We start from the raw sequence: 21,787 nt of genomic DNA, 5'->3' as shown, positions 1-21,787 counted from the left end.
AAAAGCATTGTTAACATTTTTACTTAACACTGCAGTTTTAATTTTGAGTACTGGAACAAATCTTCTAACCTGACAGCGAAGACTCAATAGTAACAATTTGTAATTAAGTTCTAAATATACTCCCAACAGTCAGTTTTCAGCTTATCTCATCAATATTTGTATAACTCTATGTATAAAATTTACTTTGAACACTCTGAAATATCCTTTTTATAACAGTTTGTTCATGTGTTATATGAATTTTCTTCCTGAGATACTTAAGCATGTCCAGTAATGTAAAAAAGTATTAGTATTGTAATATTAATATGCATGTTTATTCTTTTTTACTTTCTTCAACTTCAGTTGTTGCTTCAGCATCTGTCAGTTCTGAATATTCAAACTGCATCCCTGATCGTTTAATTTTGTTCTCGATCTTTGTCACTCTTTCTTTTAGTTTCTGTTGTGTAGCATTGTACTCTGCCAGAAGTCGAGCAAATTTAGTCTGTAAAAGATCAATTGCAAGGTCCAGTCTGGTTACTTTCCCTTCCATGTCCTTTGGGTCAGCTCCAAGCTGGGCAATATCTAGATCCAGAAGACCATCCTTCATTAGAATTTGTTTTCCCTTTTCCTCCAGCATTGCTTTTGCATCTGGGTATTCAGTGAGGGCTTCCATTAGATCATCTTTGGAGAGGCAGAATAAATCTGAATAGCCTATGCTCTTAATGTTTGCAGTTCTTCTGTTCCCAGCTTTACTACCTTTGATATTCAGAATGCTAATTTCACCAAAGTAGCTGCCATCACCTAGAACCACAAACTGAGTAATTCCATCATCAGCAACAACAGCAAGTTTTCCTTCTTTGATGATGTACATCTCTCTACCAATGTCTCCTTTGCGGCAGATATAATCTCCAGGGCTGTACACCTGGGGCCTTAGCTTCAACACCAACTCAACTAGCAGACCAGCTTCACAATCTGCAAAGATACGAACTTTCTTCAGTGTATCCAGGTGGACATTGATGGCAATCTCTGCTCTTAACTTATCTGGAAGATACTTCAAGACCTCTCTTTCATCTACAGCTTTTTTGTTTGTCCACAAGTAGTCAAACCATTTAATAACTCTTTTCTCCAAATCTTTGCTCACTTTTCGGAAGTGCATGTACTGTTTGATGGCATCAATCCTTGACTGAAATTCTGCACGAGCTGCATTCATGTTGGAAATCATGGAACCAACGTTACCAACAATGGTGGCAAAAATCAACACTCCAACCAGGAAATCAGCCACCACAAAGAAGTATTCTGAATCCTGGACTGGAGGAGGGGTTTCTCCAATGGTGGTTAGTGTCAGTGTTGACCAGTAGAGACTGTACACATACTTCCTAGCAAGCCGGGCAAATTCTGGAATAGATGTATTTGGATATACCCATGTGTCTGCTCCAAATCCTATAGCTTTGGAAATTGAATAGTACACACAAGCATTCCAATGGATAATGATCACGATGTACATGACAAGGTTGGAAATCCTGAAAATGTTTGGGTAGTTTGTCCTAGTCTCAGTTCTTGAAAAGAACTCAAACATTCGACTAATCCGAGTCAAACGATTTAATCTAATTTCTGGATATTCTAGTCCAAACAGAAAATACAGAACGTCAGTTGGTAGGAGTGAGAAAATATCTAATTTGAATTGGAGGGTGGCAAGGTATTTTTCTCTGAGTTTCTTTTGATCACTGATCAATAAACCTTGTTCCAGATAACCTGTAGGGGAAAAGAAAGCATCAAAATAATTAATGACAGGATAATTTTCTGAAAGGGTCTTCAGAATCAGATGTGGCAAAAGATTTAAGTGTGGCGAGCAACTAAAAATAAAAGAAATACAATTGAACCAAAATATGTTAAACTAGTGCCAACTAAATATGCTGCAAACTAGGGTATTAATTTGCACTTTAGGGCTCTGTCACAAAGCAATGCATTCAGCATTAGTACTATCTGTTGTTATGACCGACTGCTCCACTCAAAGCCCCCAATCAAAATATACGATTCTGATTGTGATGGGACCAACGCACTGTTAATTCAATCCCGTTGCTCTATAGATTGGCTATCATATCATTTAAAACTTTCCAAATTAAAGAAAGACCCAGCCAAATTGTACCATATATTAACCCCCGAATGAGGCTAACCAAACCAGGTGTCTTTAAATCAACAAATTAACGTTTTAATTAGAAGAACTAAATTCTCAAACACTATGAAGATATAAACAACATTTAAAATAGAAAAAATTAGAGTCCTTGCAAATTTACAGTCCAATATTGCTTGAAGTCCTCATAGGATGTTGCTCAAAGTCCTCACAGGATGTTGCTCCAAGTCCTCACAGAATGATGCTTTCCTTCGCCAGTGAATTTCAACAATTAACAACTTGCAAACACTTTCAACAGAATCAATCTGACTTTAGAGTTTTCAAGGGATAAAAGATTGTCACAACTTCCCTTTCTTCAATTTAAATTACCAGAGATCTCTGTTTTGGCTTGATTTTTTTTTTTTAGAATTTTGAGAGAGAATAATTAGACAGACTAAAATACTATTCCTTCAGTTTAAATGGTTGAGAGCTCTTTTTGCAGGCTCTGACACCACAGCTGTGTCCTCTGTCTGTGTCTCTGTGTTCTGTTAGAACAAATTTTCTTCAACTAACAGCCAGTTCAAAACTGAATTGTAACAAATGTACCGCATGAGACTCACTCCTAGTGGCTGTTTCCATGGTATCGAGAATGTACCCTTTGAATTGCAGTCTCCAAATTGCTGTTTCTCAGGCAATTAAAATGCACCTTCCTATAACTCCTGAGGCTTGCCGGCTCTTAAAGCAAGCATTAAAGGCAAAACGCATATTCTGAAAAAAACTACAGGACCATGACACTGTTCATTCACTTATTTTGTTCTTTCATGGGATGTGAGTATCGCTGGAAAGGTCAGCATTTGTTGCCAATCCCTATTTGCCCTTGAGAAGGTGGCCTTCTTGAACTTGAAACATTTTCAAAACTTCACCTTCAACAAATAAAACATTCATGCTCCTCTTGGCCTCACAAAAATATTAAATAAAACAAAAACATACCTTTTTCTAAGCTGTCCCTTTAAGGATGGCTGGTTAGTTGGGCTACGCAACATCTGATACCAATGGATGAAGTGTGTCTACTGGTACCTTAAATTTTTTTTTGTTGATCCTTCTTATGTATGTCATAGGACCCCAATTAGCATAGTGGTAGGAGGCTTCTGCCTGAAGTAGGAAGGTGCCTGAGCCACCCTTACTGAGACTCTCAGAGACATGAAACTGGGTGAGAACGGGGCAATGAGTGCAGCACTGTGATTTTCAGGCAGCGACTGCTTTGCTGCAGCCCAGCAGAGCAACTCGAAATCGACCCCCACACAGATGGAAAATAACCCCAAAACCACTTGGTCAAAATTACAGAAAGTGCACTCACCTGTTCTTGTCCTTAAATACATGTCAAGTGCATAAAGAACATCTGATACATAATCAAGAACGAACCACGTGCTCAAGTAATCTGCTTGAAGTTCCTCAAAACATGCTCTAAATGTGGAAACAAATGCAAAAACTAAGAATATCTCAGCATTCATTCAATTAAATTTAGTCACATTATCTACCAAGGTATTTCAAATATTTCAACAAATCATCACCATGTCAATAGGATCAGCAATGATTTTCTTGCAGCTATGGGTTGTCAATCTGAGATTACAGTAATTTTCCACTTCTTCCTTGCAACCTTAGTACAGGCAGAATTATATATCCATGTACCTTAGCTAGGCTATCAGCTTTTTCCATGATGTTTCACTTATTCCTTCTATCTGTTCTGAGGTGCACAATAGTAAAGTAACTCGGGTACATTTTTACACAGCGAGATCTCCAAAAGCACATTGCTAATCCATACCTTCATCACCTTGAGGCTGATCTTCTCAAATGCTCTGCTAGCCAGACTCTGTGCCTGCACCAACAAAAGGTTTACACCTGCACCAAATTCTGAAATCCATCAACCCTGTTGTTGCCAAGATCCACTAGTTACCATAACTTTTCAAGACTCACGTTCTCACTTCAAATTTCTCTGTGGCTTTTAACCACAAAACTCAGTAATCACCTCCAGCCATATTTCCCTGAATATACCCTGCACTACTAACCTGATGTTGGCTTACCCCTCATTCCTTCCTCTCTTTGCTCCATCATCAGTGGGCTCTCTTTCAATCACTATGCTCTGCCATTCAAAAGTCCCTCCATAACCACCTCCACCCTCTCTGTTATTGAACATGTTTTCAGCTCTCAGTTATTTATTTCCTTTTCCGTTTTCCCTCTGCTCTGCAAAGTGCTATTTTTTCTGTATGTGAGCAGCTGTGAAAAAATAGAACCTGTTGTTAATACCTAATTCTAAACATTCTTTTTTCAAAATTTTTCTCTTATTCTACTTTTAATAGTTTTCCTATCCAATGCACCATCCTCAGCTGAGAAAGTGATCACTGACCTATTCCCAGGCTATGTGCCAATGACCAGCTGCAGTGAGGTGCATGGGAAAAACCTAAGGTGATTCCCTGCTGTATGCTCCAATTTCTTGGCATGTTGTAAATTAATTCTGACTGAGATCAGTAACTAACCATGTAGTGAATCATAGGTACAAACTCACATCTCAATACTTTGTTACACTCATAAAAAGAGTACCTATTCCATTTATCTTATTTGTACCACATTAAGCTTATATCATAAACAAAACAACTTTCAGCATGATAGACAACTTCGCCAAAGGCACATATCATATAGTCAATGTTTCCCTATAGAAATACACGATCTGAACAATCACCCAATAATAATGCAATTTACTCCAAAGGAATTATAAAGAAAACACTAAGAAGAGCAGAACATTTTGCCATATCCAACAGTTCAATCAATATTTGTTTGTTTATAAATGTATTATTTAATTCAAGGATAAAATCCCTTGATTTTCACATCAACTTTCACAAACCATATGCTAATCGTGGCCAGCAAATTAAGACAACCATTTCCCAAATTGCAGACAATTCTGCCCTGAGTCAGCTACTAAAAGCTGCCTGAGAGCATCTAAGGGATGATTAATGCTCCATTTTCTCTTCTTCCCTGTGGGAGATGCCTGGCCTACATTTGTCACCTCCCACAGTGATGTGGCTGAGATTTAGTAAAGTGAGAACTGCACCTATTATTAACCACTCCACTATGCCACCATAACATTTATACTCTGTTATTTGACAGTTTTTTTTTCTGGTCTCATCCTACCTAGCTATGATCATTGTCCAGTTGTACATTACAGGCATTGTAATTATCAGGAGCCAATTGTAGTACATATTTCCTGCTGGATCAAGAGTGGGAATCATATTCTCCAACCTGAAAATAAATTGTACAGAACAGAAATAAAAACAATCTCATTATAGCATCATATGGCATTTAGCATACACGACTGTTAAAAATGGACGAGAGTTTAAAAGAAGAAAGCTACACTGAACACAATATTTGCTAAAAAAAATACATTTTGAGTGACAAAAATCTCAGGTGACAAATGTCTAATGGTTCCAACATTTGTAGTTATCAATCATATGCATTCTGAATTAGAGGACAATTCATACCCAATTCCTACAGTAGAAGTGAGAATCTTAATTATCCGGGAATCTTCAAAATTACTATTTTGAAGGAAACAATTTTTCTGGACAGAGAAAATTTATGATTTTTTTTACAGGGTTGTATTTTTCAGTTTGGTAAAAGTTACTAGTGAATTATACTTCTCTGTTACAATAATAATCATTAAAAATTTATTATATACACAGGAGTAGTTAAGCTAACCCTTAATGGGGCATAATATAGATTTTATTTTTGCTGGTTCATGCATACATCCGAAGAGAATAACAGAAGAGGCATACAAAAACACAATAAGAAAAATTCAGAAAATAGAACAGCAGGAGAAGCGTGTGAAATAAATGCTATAGAAGTTATAAATTTCATTCTAGGACCTTAAATGTATTTTAAAAATCCTGGAAAAGACAAAGTTCAATTATTCCGATGCTGCAAAATTATCGGCAAATTGGCGATGTGATTGTCAGAACAGTCTGATCAGGGAATGGAAGCACTGATAAAGGTAATAGTTCTAAACTGCTTCAACACGGTAGTATGCAGCACATCATTAAGCAATGAGCAAGCAATGCACCTTTTATCAGGTGGCAAAAGATGTTGATCATTTTATGGTTAGGCTTTGATCAAAATACATTGTGTTGGAAGATTTCATTCTGTCATTACGGAAACATTGTTAAACTATGGACTAGATTTTAAGTGAGTTCTGCAAAAAAGTACAACACTCTGTCCGAGGGTTGCCAACTCTGTTTGGATATATTCCTGGATGATTGATCGCATAATGTTTGATCATGTAACATCTGATCATGTGGTGTTTGATCACATGACATCTGCTCATATAATATCTGGTCACGTGACACTCGCTTGCCATTTGCAAACATTATTGCATCTACTTTATAAAGGTTGGAACTCTAATCTGCTCACGGTTTTGTCGATAAGTCTGAGAACAGGGAAGCAGTCCTTGAGCAGGCGAAGGAAGTGTTCAGATGTAAACCACAGACACAAAGCTCTGCCTTTCTTCTTGATTGCTAGCAGCAGTGCTCAGGAGATAGATGTAACTTATTCTAGCTTTTTCTGATGTTTTTCTGCAGTAGTTCTTGAGTGCGCTTACTAATTTTGCGATTAGACCACACAATCAGTGAGATTTAAAGGGATGCCTTACCATAAAATGTTTTGGGTATTAATTACCATTGTTTTTTCTTGCAGTGTTTGTATTAAGATTTATTTTTAAAAAGCTGGCTGCTATGAATTGCATATCCACAGCCAGAGTAATACTGCTACACTCTAGTGAGCTAAATGTTAAGCACACTTACACTTCCATGATATCTTTTTTGACATCTGTCTTCTCATCTTTCTTCTCATCTTTGTTATCTTTTTCTTCTTCCTTTCCTTCATTATTATCTTTATTTTTTTTCTTTTGTTTGTCCTTTTTCTTTTCTCCTTTTTTTCCATCAGATTTACTGTAAAATGGATTGAAATTAAGCACTTGTATAGGAAGGAGAGAAATAAAGGTGTTGCTTAAATATATAGAAAAATAATGAGTTCTTTTCCATTTACCCTTTTTTCTCTTTTTTGGTCTTTTTGGATTCTTTCTTTTTTTCTTTCTCTCTAAGAAAGAAGATTTTTTATCATCCAGCATGTCACAATCACATCTAATATTCCATCTATAGCTGCAATCGTGCCAAAGTTTACAAAGAAATACAATATTTAAACTGCAATGTTTCTTACTTTTTCTTTCAATTTTAATATTGTCTGAAATTTATAAAACTTGCATTTATATAGCCCGTTTCATGACCTAAGGACGTCCCACAGCAGTTTTTTTAAATTCATTCATGGGACGTGGGCGACGCTAGCCAGGCCAGCATTTATTGCCCATCCCTAATTGCCCTTGAGAAGGTGGTGGTGAGCTGCCTTCTTGAACCGCTGCAGTCCATTTGGGGCAGGTACACCCACAGTGCTGTTAGGAAGGGAGTTCCAGGATTTTGACCCAGCGACAGTGAAGGAACGGCGATATAGTTCCAAGTCGGGATGGTGTGTGACTTGGAGGGGAACTTGCAGGTGGTGGTGTTCCCATGTATTTGCTGCCCTTGTCCTTCTGGTTGGTAGAAGCCGCGGGTTTGGAAGGTGCTGTCTAAGGAGCCTTGGTGCATTGCTGCAGTGCATCTTGTAGATGGTACACACTGCTGCCACTGTGCGACGGTGGTGGAGGGAGTGAATGTTTGTAGATGGGGTGCCAATCAAACGGGCTGCTTTGTCCTGGATGGTGTCAAGCTTCTTGAGTGTTGTTGGAGCTGCACCTATCCAGGCAAGTGGAGAGTATCCCATCACACTCATGACTTGTGAGTTGTAGATGGTGGACAGGCTTTGGGGAGTCAGGAGGTGAGTTATTTGCCTCAGGATTCCTAGCCTCTGACCTGCTCTTGTAGCCATGGTATTTATATGGCTACTCCAGTTCAGTTCCTGGTCAATGGTAGCCCCTAGGATGTTGATAGTGGGGGATTCAGCGATGGTAATGCTGTTGAATGTCAAGGGGAGATGGTTAGATTCTCTCTTGTTGGAGATGGTCATTGCCTGGCACTTGTGTGGCGCGAATGTTACTTGCCACTTATCAGCCCAAGCCTGGATATTGTCCAGGTCTTGCTGCATTTCTACACGGACTGCTTCAGTATTTGAGGAGTCACGAATGGTGCTGAACATTGTGCAATCATCAGCGAACATCCCCACTTCTGACCTTATGATTGAAGGAAGGTCATTGATGAAGCAGCTGAAGATGGTTGGGCCCAGGACACTAACCTGAGGAACTCCGGCAGTGATGTCCTGGAAGTCAGATGATTGACCTCCAACAACCACAACCATCTTCCTTTGCGCTCGGTATGACTCCAGCGAGCGGAGGGTTTTCCCCGTGATTCCCAATGACCTCAGTTTTGCTTGGGCTCCTTGATGCCATACTCGGTCAAATGTTTGAACCAAGGCTGTAATGAGGTCAGGAGCTGAGTGGCCCTGGCGGAACCCAAACTGAGCGTCATTGAGCAGGTTATTTATTTATTTAGAGATACAGCACTGAAACAGGCCCTTCGGCCCACCGAGTCTGTGCCGACCAACAACCACCCATTTATACTAACCCTACAATAATCCCTACCACCTACCTACACTAGGGGCAATTTACAATGGCCAATTTACCTATCAACCTGCAAGTCTTTGGCTGTGGGAGGAAACCAGAGCACCTGGCGAAAACCCACACAGTCACAGGGAGAACTTGCAAACTCCGCACGGGCAGTACCCAGAATCGAACCCGGGTCGCTGGAGCTGGGAGGCTGCAGTGCTAACCACTGCGCCACAGTGCCGCCCCTACGCCACTGTGCCGCCCCACAGTTTGGGGCACCTGCTAAGCAAGTGCCGCTTGATGGCACTGTTGATGACACTTCCATCATTTTACTGATGATTGAGAGTAGGCTGATGGGGCGGTAATTGGCCGGGTTGGACTTGTCCTGCTTTTTGTGTACAGGACATACCTGGGCAACATTCCACATTGCAGGGTAGTTGCCAGTGTTGTAGCTGTACTGGAACAGCTTGGCTAGGGGCGCGGCAAGTTCTGGAGCACAGGTCTTCAGTACTATTGCTGGAATATTGTCAGGGCCCATAGCCTTTGCAGTATCCAGTGCCTTCAGTCGTTTCTTGATATCACACGGAGTGAATCGAATTGGCTGAAGTCTGGCATCTGTGATGCTGGGGACTTCAGGAGGAGGCCGAGATGGATCATCAACTCGGCACTTCTGGCCGAAGATTGTTGCAAATGCTTCAGCCTTATCTTTCGCACTGATGTGCTGGGCTCCCCCATCATTGAGGATGGGGATATTTGTGGAGCCACCTCCTCCAGTTAGTTGTTTAATTGTCCACAACCATTCGCAGCTGGATGTGGCAGGACTGCAGAGCTTCGATCTGATCCGTTGGTTATGGGATCGCTTAGCTCTGTCTATCACATGCTGCTTACGCAGTTTGGCACGCAAGTAGTCCTGTGTTGTAACTTCACCAGGTTGACACCTCATTTTGAGATATGCCTGGTGCTGCTCCTGGCATGCCCTCCTGCACTCTTCATTGAACCAGGGTTGGTCTCCCGGCTTGAAGGTAATGGTAGAGTGGGGGATATGCCGGGCCATGAGGTTACAGATTGTGGTTGAGTACAATTCTGCTGCCACTGATGGCCCACAGCGAATCATGGATGCCCAGTTTTGCATTGCTAGATCTGTCCGAAATCTATCCCATTTAGCACGGTGATAGTGCCATACAACACGACGGATGGCATGCTCAATGTGAAGGCGGGACTTTGTCTCCACAAGGGCTGTGCAGTGGTCACGCCTACCAATACAGTCATGGACAGAAGCATCTGCAGCAGGCAGATTGGTGAGGACGAGGTCAAGTATGTTTTTCCCTCGTGTTGGTTTCCCCACCACCTGCCGTAGACCCAGTCTAGCAGCTATGTCCTTTAGGACTCAGCCAGCTTGGTCAGTCGTGGTGCTACTGAGCCACTCTTGGTGATGGACATTGAAGTCCCCCACCCAGAGTACATTTTGTGCACTTGCCACCCTCAGTGCTTCCTCCAAGTGGTGTTCAACATGGTGGAGTACTGAGTCATCAGCTGAGGGAGGGCGGTAGGTGGTAATCAGTAGGAGGTTACCATGCCCATGTTTGACCTGATGCCATGAGACTTCATGGGGTCCGGAGTCAATGTTGAGGACTCCCAGGGCAACTCCCTCCCTACTGTATACCACTGTCCCGCCACCTCTGGTGGGTCTGTCCTGCTGGTGGGACGGTGATTCCACCTTCTGCTGTGATGGGATTCAAACCCATGTCCCCAGAGAAATACCCTGGATCTCTGGGTTACTAGTCCAGTGATAATACCACTACGCCACTGCCTACCAATTAACAATTACAAACAATTAAGTACATTTGAACTGTAGTCACGGTTGAAATGCCAATTTGTGCACAGCAAGAGCCCACACGGAGTAATGAAAAATGACCAGATCATCTGTTACGGGTGTCGGGTTGAGGGATAAATATTGGCCAGGAGAAACTTTCCTGCTCTTCTGCAAATAGTGCTATAGGATCTTTGATATCCACCTGAGAGGGCAGACAGGGTTAACGTCTTATCCAATTATGCAACAATCACTTAGTACTGAACTGAAGTGTCAGTCTAGATTATGTGCTCAAGTGTCTGAAGTGGAGTTTAAACCCAAAACTTTCTGACTCAGAGACGAGAGAGCTACATCTGACACTTAAGTACTTTCTTGGACTGTATTAAATGCACAATAGCAAAACAATTATCTTTAGAATAACTACATTCTGCAGTATGTCGATTGTTTCAGAAATCCGAATTTATACTTACTCATTATTATTGCTGTTGTTAATGTTAGACATCTCCATGCCATCAGCAAGGGTCTGGTTCCTAAGTGACAGCATAAGGGTGAGATATAAAGTTAATTTAAAACAAACATTACAACCAACCTTGTTTGCACGGATGAATATTAGGCAACCCACAGCTAGATAATAAAATTGAACTGGGTGAATATGCTTTGTACAGCAGAGATCATATTTCTTTGGTCAGATTGACTGTGACCTTGAGCTTTTCTGTGGTGTTGCTCATGGAAATTCAGGACAAAGTGGATTTCCAATAGGGTGTATTAGTGATAAGCTTGGTCTGAGGGTGACCATCTTCAGCATCTGGAACTCATGAAGTTCTAACTGACAGTGGAGAGTACAGCTGCAGGTGTCACAGAATGATGATGCCAAAATAAGGGGTGTGTACCATGCATAGCAAAGTTAATATTTTTTCTTTTGGGCCTCCTTATCTCGAGAGACAATGGATACGCGCCTGGAGGTGGTCAGTGGTTTGTGAAGCAGCGCCTGGAGTGGCTATAAAGGCCAATTCTGGAGTGACAGGCTCTTCCACAGGTGCTGCAGAGAAATTTGTTTGTTGGGGCTGTTGCACAGTTGGCTCTCCCCTTGCGCCTCTGTCTTTTTTCCTGCCAACTACTAAGTCTCTTCGACTCGCCACAATTTAGCCCTGTCTTTATGGCTGCCCGCCAGCTCTGGCGAATGCTGGCAACTGACTCCCACGACTTGTGATCAATGTCACACGATTTCATGTCGCGTTTGCAGACGTCTTTATACCGGAGACATGGACGGCCGGTGGGTCTGATACCAGTGGCGAGCTCGCTGTACAATGTGTCTTTGGGGATCCTGCCATCTTCCATGCGGCTCACATGGCCAAGCCATCTCAAGCGCCGCTGACTCAGTAGTGTGTATAAGCTGGGGATGTTGGCCGCTTCAAGGACTTCTGTGTTGGAGATATAGTCCTGCCACCTGATGCCAAGTATTCTCCGAAGGCAGCGAAGATGGAATGAATTGAGACGTCGCTCTTGGCTGGCATACGTTGTCCAGGCCTCGCTGCCGTAGAGCAAGGTACTGAGGACACAGGCCTGATACACTTGGACTTTTGTGTTCCGTGTCAGTGCGCCATTTTCCCACACTCTCTTGGCCAGTCTGAACATAGCAGTGGAAGCCTTACCCATGCGCTTGTTGATTTCTGCATCTAGAGACAGGTTACTGGTGATAGTTGAGCCTAGGTAGGTGAACTCTTGAACCACTTCCAGAGCGTGGTCGCCAATATTGATGGATGGAGCATTTCTGACATCCTGCCCCATGATGTTCGTTTTCTTGAGGCTGATGGTTAGGCCAAATTCATTGCAGGCAGACGCAAACCTGTCGATGAGACTCTGCAGGCATTCTTCAGTGTGAGATGTTAAAGCAGCATCGTCAGCAAAGAGGAGTTCTCTGATGAGGACTTTCCGTACTTTGGACTTCGCTCTTAGACGGGCAAGGTTGAACAACCTGCCCCCTGATCTTGTGTGGAGGAAAATTCCTTCTTCAGAGGATTTGAACGCATGTGAAAGCAGCAGGGAGAAGAAAATCCCAAAAAGTGTGGGTGCGAGAACACAGCCCTGTTTCACACCACTCAGGATAGGAAAGGGCTCTGATGAGGAGCCACCATGTTGAATTGTGCCTTTCATATTGTCATGGAATGAGGTGATGATACTTAGTAGCTTTGGTGGACATCCGATCTTTTCTAGTAGTCTGAAGAGACCACGTCTGCTGACGAGGTCAAAGGCTTTGGTGAGATCAATGAAAGCAATGTAGAGGGGCATCTGTTGTTCACGGCATTTCTCCTGTATCTGACGAAGGGAGAACAGCATGTCAATAGTCGATCTCTCTGCACGAAAGCCACACTGTGCCTCAGGGTAGACGCGCTCGGCCAGCTTCTGGAGCCTGTTCAGAGCGACTCGAGCAAAGACTTTCCCCACTATGCTGAGCAGGGAGATTCCACGGTAGTTGTTGCAGTCACCGCGGTCACCTTTGTTTTTATAGAGGGTGATGATGTTGGCATCGCGCATGTCCTGGGGTACTGCTCCCTCGTCCCAGCACAGGCATAGCAGTTCATGTAGTGCTGAGAGTATAGCAGGCTTGGCACTCTTGATTATTTCAGGGGTAATGCTGTCCTTCCCAGGGGCTTTTCCGCTGGCTAGGGAATCAATGGCATCACTGAGTTCCGATTTGGTTGGCTGTATGTCCAGCTCATCCATGACTGGTAGAGGCTGGGCTGCATTGAGGGCAGTCTCAGTGACAGCATTCTCCCTGGAGTACAGTTCTAGGTAGTGCTCAACCCAGCGGTCCATCTGTTTGCGTTGGTCAGTGATTATGTCCCCCGATTTAGATTTGAGGGGGGTGATCTTCTTGATGGTTGGCCCAAGAGCTCTCTTCATGCCATCATACATTCCTCTGATGTTTCCGGTGTCTGAGGCCAGCTGAATATGACTGCATAGGTGTTGCCAGTAGTCGTTTGCGCAACGCCTAGCTGTTCTTTGTGCAGTACTTCTGGCTGCTTTAAGTGCTGCGGATGTTAAATCGCTGGGGGCTTTCTTGTAGTTCAAAAGTGCAATGCGCTTAGCGGCTATGACAGGTTCCAGCTCTTCATTATGAGATTGAAACCAGTCTGCATTTCTCTTCGCACTTTTGCCGTAGGTGGTCAAAGCTGACTCATAGATGGCGTCTCTGATGTGGGCCCACTTGGTCTCAGCATCCCCTGTGGGAGTGTTTTGAAGGGCTGTTACAAGTGAATTTAGAAATTTTTGTAACAGCTGTGGGTGAGAAATTCTGCTCGTGTTGATGCGCGGGTGGCCCTTCTGCTTGGAATGATGCAACTTCTTTGGTCTGAGTCTAACCTTGCTGCACACCAGGGAGTGGTCGGTGTCGCAGTCCGCACTGTGGAAGCTGCGTGTGATTTGAACACTGTTTAAGGCGGCTCGCCTTGTGACAATGAGGTCTAGCTGGTGCCAACGACGTGATCTTGGGTGCCTCCATGAAACCTGGTGACAGGGTTTAGTGTGAAAGAACGAGTTGGTGATGCAGAGGTTATGATAGGTACACAACTCAAGCAGTCTCTGCCCGTTCTCATTCATCCTTCCAACGCCATTATATATAATATATTATAGATGGATAGCTGCTATTCTACTGGTCTGAGACACACTACTATAAAGAGTAATGCACTTCCTAAATGGATATTATATAAATCTTTATTTCGCACACCATTTATCTTTTGTAAGTGAGATAACAGACAAAAGTAAAAAGTGTAATGACCCTCGACAAACAGCCAGACAAATGCACTATAAGGCTGATAATGAATTCAATTGCAAAATCCTGCACCAAGCAGTTTAGAACAACTGCCTGATACCTTTCAAGCTTTTTCCCAACATGTGTCTTGTGCTCATGGCTAGCCATCAGTTTCCATAAACAGACCAAGTCTCCTAGGAACTGAAAACCTGTGTCTTTATTTACACTGTGTATGGGCTAATGTGCCCAGATTTAACAATTAAACCTAACTGCAGTAAACCAATTACAGGAGAATACATGGGACGCCAGCCATGTTTCTCATCACTGCTGAAGGCAGAAATTGAAATCTATTAGCTAAAATAACTTGCACAGACTTATTTTCAGGTTAAACAATATATAAAATCCAAAAGGCACAAGCCCTGCATATACACGAGCCACAATCTCAGTAGGGGGTTGCTGTCTGTCAGTACCCTCCACTGCTGATGCCTGGCAGATCATGCTTGGGAGGGCATCTTATTTACATGGAGCAGGGCGGGGGCTCACACCACTATAGATGTTCTCAGCCCCACGTGGCTTTGTCCCCAGAAAAAACATGCTCATGCTCCTATTCTGGCTTGGACTCTCCCCTATGGTGAGACCCACTGTGCCCTTCTAGAGGCTTGTACACCTGATCTGACTTAATATATTGGCCTCCAGAAATAAGCTGGATCTCTATAATGCTAATGGAAAGAAACTCCCAGGGAAGAGTCTCCACTTAACTCCACCTCTCCATGTTGGCCTTTTGGAATGTCCAGAGGCTCCACCCTCTAACAAAACCACTAGAAAGTCCCCTTTAAGACAAACACCCAGCATATTCAGGTCCTGGTAGTTTTCAACTGTTCCACCAAATTACTACTGGAGTTATGGTGGGAGTTCACCAGAGCAGCTGAGTAATTTTGCCTGCATAGTACTTCAAAACAATAAACTTAAAACATGGCCTTTCCAAAGCAATGGTCCCCCTAATAACTAGGAGCCAGGAAAAGAGGAGGGAGAGGGTTTCTCGCAGGTCCTGCAGAAATTAACGGCAGAACCTGTTTTACATTTTTTCAACAGGTTGCCCACCCGATAGCCAAGCAGATTGACTGGCAGGCTGTCTTTTGAGCTGAAAAGCAGTTGGTGAGCGAATGTTAGGTAATTCTGACATCACGGAAGGGAGGGTGGGATGTGAAAGGGGCATTTCAGGATGTTCCCATTGCAACTTGTTCAAAATGTAAGCTTAGTGGGCTGGGGGAAGCACTCCTGCTTCCCCGGCCAACAAGCAGTGCATAAAGGCACTTTTGACTTCCTTTCATCTGACGGAATTCCTGAGGCCCATGAATCCTGGCATATTGGTGTTAAAAATAAAACTTGAGTTAAAATGCAGCCTCGTTAAAAGATTTTAGTGAATGATACACCTCTTGAGAGCAGATTGGTCAGGTGCCCCCACTCCGCACCCCCCCACCACAACCCCACATCTAGTAAAACTGGGTAGGGTGGGTTTCCCGCTTTTTTATTATTGACTCACGACACCAGCCTCCTCCCCGTAGCTGCTCTCGGAAGTTAGAGCTAACCCCCCCCCCACCCCGCAGTGTTTCATACAGACTCTGGAAAGCAATAGCTATTTTCTGTAACAGTCAAGTTTATCTGTTGATTCCTTCGAGATGTGAGAGTGAATTGTCATATACTCCACATCGAAGCTGTCTGGAGTTTCCAGTTAGGACATAGAGTTCAGATGCTTTTTCTGCAACTAAAGTCTAAAGACTACAACTAGAGCTTTGATTTATGCCACTGTTTTTTTCTATGTTATAACCATTACTTTCCAAATAAACAAATTAACTGAGAGTTTAGCAAGTGAAATGAGGTAAAATAAGGTTATCTCCACTACTAAAATAAATGCAAAATACTAAAAATGCTGAAAATCTGCAATAAAAACAGAAAGTGCTGGAAATGCTCAGCAGGTCTATTCTAATGAAAGGTCACAGACCGGAAACGTTAACTCTGCTTCTCTCTCCACAGATGCTGCCTGACCTGCTGGGTATTTCCGGCACTTTCTGTTTTTATCTCCATTATTATTTGTCAAGCTGTACACATTATGTTGACCCATTTCTCAGCCTTGGAGAAGGCTATTTTATGATTAACTTGAGAGCAAAGGCTTTATGGGGATTTGGCCCAGGAACACCAGGATCGATTTTAGAGGGTCCTGCAATGCCAGTTACATGCAGCCAACGTTTATGCAAAACTCATAGGCACACTAGGGTGCCCAGTGCATTTTCTAGGGAAGAATTCATACTTCATTTTTAACCATTTGAATTAAAGACAGACAAAGAGATAAAAACTGTACATTCATCATACTTCTGTCACCTACAGATACTGGCCGGAATTTTGCGTTGGGCAGGAGGCCCCGTCCACTGGCTAAAAAGTCGGTGGCGAGCCCGCCTCCACTGCACCTGGGGAGCCAGACCGGGATTTTTCGCAGCCCAGGCCTTTAATTGGTCTTGGGCAGAACTTCCACCAACTTGAGGCAGGATGTCTTGCCTAATGGAGCTGGGGCCAATCCAGGAGCGGTGGCCACTGCTGGGACTACACCCAGCCATCACAAGCAAGGTGAAGGATGGCCCCGGAAGACAGGTAATTTTATAAGGCCTTGCTGGGGACAATCAGTGGGCCCCAGCGAGGCAAGGGGATTTGGTTAGGGGGCGGAGGTGTGTTGTGCGTTGTGGGCGGTTGGGTCTTCCAGGGAGAACTTCTGTGGGCACAGGGTGCCCGATCAGGAGGGCCCCACACCAGCCCGCAAGAAGGCCGCCTGGTTTCAACAGGCGGGGTTTTTGAGGCCTCAGCCGTCCGCCAGCCAAGGGTAAAATACCCGCAGCGGCAGGTGCAGGCCCTTAAGTGCCAGTTCATTGGCCACTTAAGGGCCTTGATTGGCCTGGGGCGGGCAGGCCATTTCTCGCCACTGCTGCCCCGCATAAAACTGCAGCGGAGGCGGGAGGAGGTCGGGAATGGCCCTCTCCCCACCTCCCACTCAATTTTACGCCCCCCCCCACCGTTCATTTGGGGGGCATAAAATTCCGGCTACTGTCCCATAATACCTGAATAGGAGCTCAAAAAATCATGCATTGTACAAAACTAGTGGAAGTGTGCACTTTTCTTCAGAACCACATACTGTTCAGTGAAAGGATGGAGCAGTGTTTTTCACTTGAGCAAGTATATTTTCTGTATAGTGTGGTGTAGTTGAGTTTCAATGTGAACCTTTTCTTGCGGCACAATGGCTCAGTGGTTAGCACCGCAGCCTCACAGCTCCAGCGACCCGGGTTCGATTCTGGGTACTGACTTTGCAGAGTTTGCAAGTTCTCCCTGTGACCGTGTGGGTTTTCGCTGGGTGCTCCAGTTTCCTCCCACAGCCAAAGACTTGCAGGTTGATAGGTAAATTGGCCATTGTAAATTGCCCCTAGTGTAGGTAGGTGGTAAGAGAATTGAGGGAAGGTGGGGATATGGTAGGAATATGGGATTAATGTAGGATTAGTATAAATGGGTGGTTGATGGTTGGCACAGACTCGGTGGGCCAAAGGGCCTGTTTCAGTGCTGTATCTCTAAATAAATAAAAAAATTAAACAACAAGATTTCTGATCCAAAAAGATATCTCAACTTGGAGTGTTCTGTTGTACCTGCTTTGTCCATTCTCCATCTGTTCCACTTCATCATCTGCAGGATGAACAGACACTCGGGGAATGCGTAGGTAGCTCTGGTGTGTATTAACCACCGCAGCCATCTTGATGACTAAATTGATTTCCAACCCTGAAAAGAAACAAGGCAGTAAAGAGTTCGCTACAGCTTCAAACAGTACCTTTTTTTTGCAATGTGGCACAAATGTTATTGTTGCTCAATATATTTAGAAGTATAAGTAAAGAGTTCCTCATTTTTTTCTCCCTGTAAGTATTGGATTTTTTTACAAAGCAACTGAAGCATTTTCAGAAAAAAAGTGACAACTTTCACTAGAATGGAAATTTACAAAAGATTCACTTCCAGTTGATCCACCTGCAAATCAAATTAAATGGCCTATGAAAAATAATTTGGCCTTGTTATCATAATTGAGCAGGTCCCACCTCCCTACTTCCCATGCGACTGTGTTTCTAAAGCTAGTAACAATATCACATTAAACCATTGGATTTTACTACATTTTTACCCTGTGACAACCACATTTGACATTTGATGTTGGAATCAGGTGTCTCACATTGTAAAACAAGTAAGCAGATCATTGCCAACACTTCAGATTCCGTATCCTGGCTCTTATTTGGGTGGTCTTAGATTAATTTTGTACTACCAATTTTGACTTGTAAATTTGACTGGTACAATAAAGTTGCTCATGTGCAAAAAGATCTGCAAGCACAGAGAAAAAATCTTAGCCAGGAGTGTGGATGTAGAGAATAAATAGTACTGGCAATATACTATTAGGGAATAAGACTTGAGGGCCATGGATAACATCTTAAATTGCAAAGGTAAAATATTAACGGGGTGAATTTCCATTGGGATTCTCAGGATTATTTGCAAAAACTCCAGGAAAAAAGCATAAACTTTGTTTAAACCATTTTTCTGATGTTTCCAAGCCTCTTCCACCAAAGTTATGGCAGACGGGTAACAGAAGCCTCATGGAAATTCACCTTCTATGGTTCACAAACATAAACCTTAATAGAATGTTATGTCCTTAAACTTACACACAAATTCTTTTTCCTTTGAGCCTATGCCAACCTGATGAATCTACAACACAGTACTACATACACGCTAAACAGTGAAAGAAGCATGCGATAGACTGAAGCAACCAATCCCACAACCAACGATCTGATCAAAGCTTTGCACTCCTGCATGTCCAGTGGTGATTGGTGGTGGACAATTAAATAACTAACGGGAGGAGGAAGCTCCATGAACCTCCCCATTTTCAACGATGGCAGAGCATAGCACATGAGCGCTAAAGATAAGGCTGAAGCTTTTGCAACCATCTTCAGCCAGTAGGGCCCAGTACATAATACATCTTGGATCAAGCTACAGCTGAGCGTACTGGATAGGGCAAAGCCTATGTGCCCAAGTAACATCCTGGCCGTAGTGCTGTGCTCCAGAACTAGCTGTGCCAAGCCAAGCTGTTCCAGTACAGCTACAACACTGGTATCTACTCGACAAAGTGGAAGATTGCCCAGGTATGTCCTGTCCACAAAAAGTAGAGAAAATACAATCCGGCAAATTACTGCCCCATCGGCCTACCCTCAATCATCAGCAAAGTGATGGAAGGAGACATTGACACCACTATCAAATAATTACGCAGCAATAACCTGCTCACCGATGCTAAGTTTCGGTTTCAACAGGACCACTTGGCTCCAGGCCTCATTACAGCCTTGGTCCAAATTGTAGTGCCAGTGTACAGGATGTTGAGAGTAGTGAGGTCAGGGATATGGTTACAAGGAAGCAAGAGGGCACTGGCAAGCAAGAACCTGGTTTAAAGTGTGTCTATTTCAACGCCAGGAGCATCCGGAATAAGGTGGGTGAGCTTGCAGCATGGGTTGGTACCTGGGATCTCGATGTTGTGGCCATTTCGGAGACATGGGTAGAGCAGGGGCAGGAATGGATGTTGCAGATTCCGGGATTTAGATGTTTCAGTAAGAACAGAGAAGATGGTAAAAGAGGGGGGGGTGTGGCATTGTTAATCAAGGAGAGTATTACAGCGACAGAAAGGACGTTTGAGGACTCGTCTACTGAGGTAGTATGGGCTGAGGTTAGAAACAGGAGAGGTGAGGTTACCCTGTTGGGAGTCTTTTATAGACCTCCGAATAGTTCCAGAGATGTAGAGGAAAGGATAGCGAAGATGATTCTCGACAGGGGTGAGAGTAACAGGGTAGTTGTTATGGGGGACTTTAACTTTCCAAATATCGACTGGAAATACTATAGTTCGAGTACTTTAGATGGGTCAGTTTTTGTCCAGTGTGTGCAGGAGGGTTTTCTGACACAGTATGTAGACTGGCCAACCAGGGGCGATGCCACATTGGATTTGGTACTGGGAAATGAACCCGGCCAGGTGTTAGATTTAGATGTAGGTGAGCACTTTGGTGACAGTGATCACAATTCGGTTAGGTTTACCTTAGCGATGGGCAGGGACAGGTATATACCGCAGGGCAAGAATTATAACTGGGGGAAAGGAAATTATGATGCGATTAGGCAAGATTTAGGATGCATAGGATGGGGAAGGAAACTGCAGGGGATGGGAACAATCGAAATGTGGAGCTTATTCAAGGAGCAGCTACTGCGTGTCCTTGATAAGTATGTACCTGTGAGACAGGGAGGAAGTTGTCGTGCGAGGGAGCCGTGGTTTACTAAAGAAGTTGAAGCGCTTGTCAAGAGGAAGAAGAAGGCTTATGTTAGGATGAGACGTGAAGGCTCAGTTAGGGCGCTTGAGAGCTACAAGCTAGCCAGGAAGGATCTAAAGGGAGAGCTAAGAAGAGCAAGGAGAGGACACGAGAAGTCATTGGTGGATCGGATCAGGGAAAACCCTAAGGCTTTCTATAGGTATATCAGGAATAAAAGAATGACTAGAGTTAGATTAGGGCCAATCAAGGATAGTAGTGGGAAGTTGTGTGTGGAATCAGAGGAGATAGGGGAAGTGTTAAATGAATATTTTGCGTCAGTATTTACAGTAGAGAAAGAAAATGTTGTTGAGAATACTGAGATTCAGGCTACAAGGCTAGATGGGATTGAGGTTCACAAGGAGGAGGTGTTAGCAATTTTGGAAAGTGTGAAAATAGATAAGTCCCCTGGGCCAGATGGGATTTATCCTAGGATTCTCTGGGAAGCTAGGGAGGAGATTGCAGAGCCTTTGTCCTTGATCTTTATGTCGTCATTGTCGACAGGAATAGTGCCGGAAGACTGGAGGATTGCAAATGTTGTCCCCTTGTTCAAGAAGGGGAGTAGAGACAGCCCTGGTAATTATAGACCTGTGAGCCTCACTTCGGTTGTGGGTAAAATGTTGGAAAAGGTTATAAGAGACAGGATTTATAATCATCTTGAAAAGAATAAGTACATTAGAGATAGTCAGCACGGTTTTGTGACGGGTAGGTCGTGCCTCACAAACCTTATTGAGTTTTTCGAGAAGGTGACCAAACAGGTGGATGAGGGTAAAGCAGTGGATGTGGTGTATATGGATTTCAGTAAGGCGTTTGATAAGGTTCCCCACGGTAGGCTATTGCAGAAAATACGGAAGTATGGGGTTGAAGGTGATTTAGAGCTTTGGATCAGAAATTGGCTAGCTGAAAGAAGACAGAGGGTGGTGGTTGATGGCAAATGTTCATCCTGGAGTTTAGTTACTAGTGGTGTACCGCAAGGATCTGTTTTGGGGCCATTGCTGTTTGTCATTTTTATAAATGACCTGGAAGAGGGTGTAGAAGGGTGGGTTAGTAAATTTGCAGATGACACTAAGGTCGGTGGAGTTGTGGATAGTGCCGAAGGATC

General features: G+C 43.5%; 1 protein-coding gene across 1 annotated transcript; it reads right to left on the bottom strand.

The window, feature by feature from the left end:
- Window positions 1-306: 306 nt before the first annotated feature.
- Window positions 307-18,068, bottom strand: cnga1b (cyclic nucleotide gated channel subunit alpha 1b). The gene is made up of 7 exons (XM_068058193.1): window positions 17,965-18,068; window positions 11,001-11,060; window positions 7,175-7,225; window positions 6,931-7,077; window positions 5,273-5,380; window positions 3,444-3,550; window positions 307-1,728 (listed from the first exon to the last, which is right to left on the bottom strand). Exons 1-7 carry the CDS (start codon window positions 18,066-18,068, stop codon window positions 311-313), a joined length of 1,995 nt encoding a protein of 664 aa, XP_067914294.1. The 3' UTR covers window positions 307-310.
- Between the last annotated feature and the right edge of the window lie 3,719 nt (window positions 18,069-21,787).

Source organism: Heterodontus francisci, chromosome 1 (assembly GCF_036365525.1).
Source record: "Heterodontus francisci isolate sHetFra1 chromosome 1, sHetFra1.hap1, whole genome shotgun sequence".
NCBI lineage: Eukaryota > Metazoa > Chordata > Chondrichthyes > Heterodontiformes > Heterodontidae > Heterodontus > Heterodontus francisci.
Note: the sequence above shows the minus strand (reverse complement) of the source record. Positions and strands in the feature narration are given on the sequence as shown.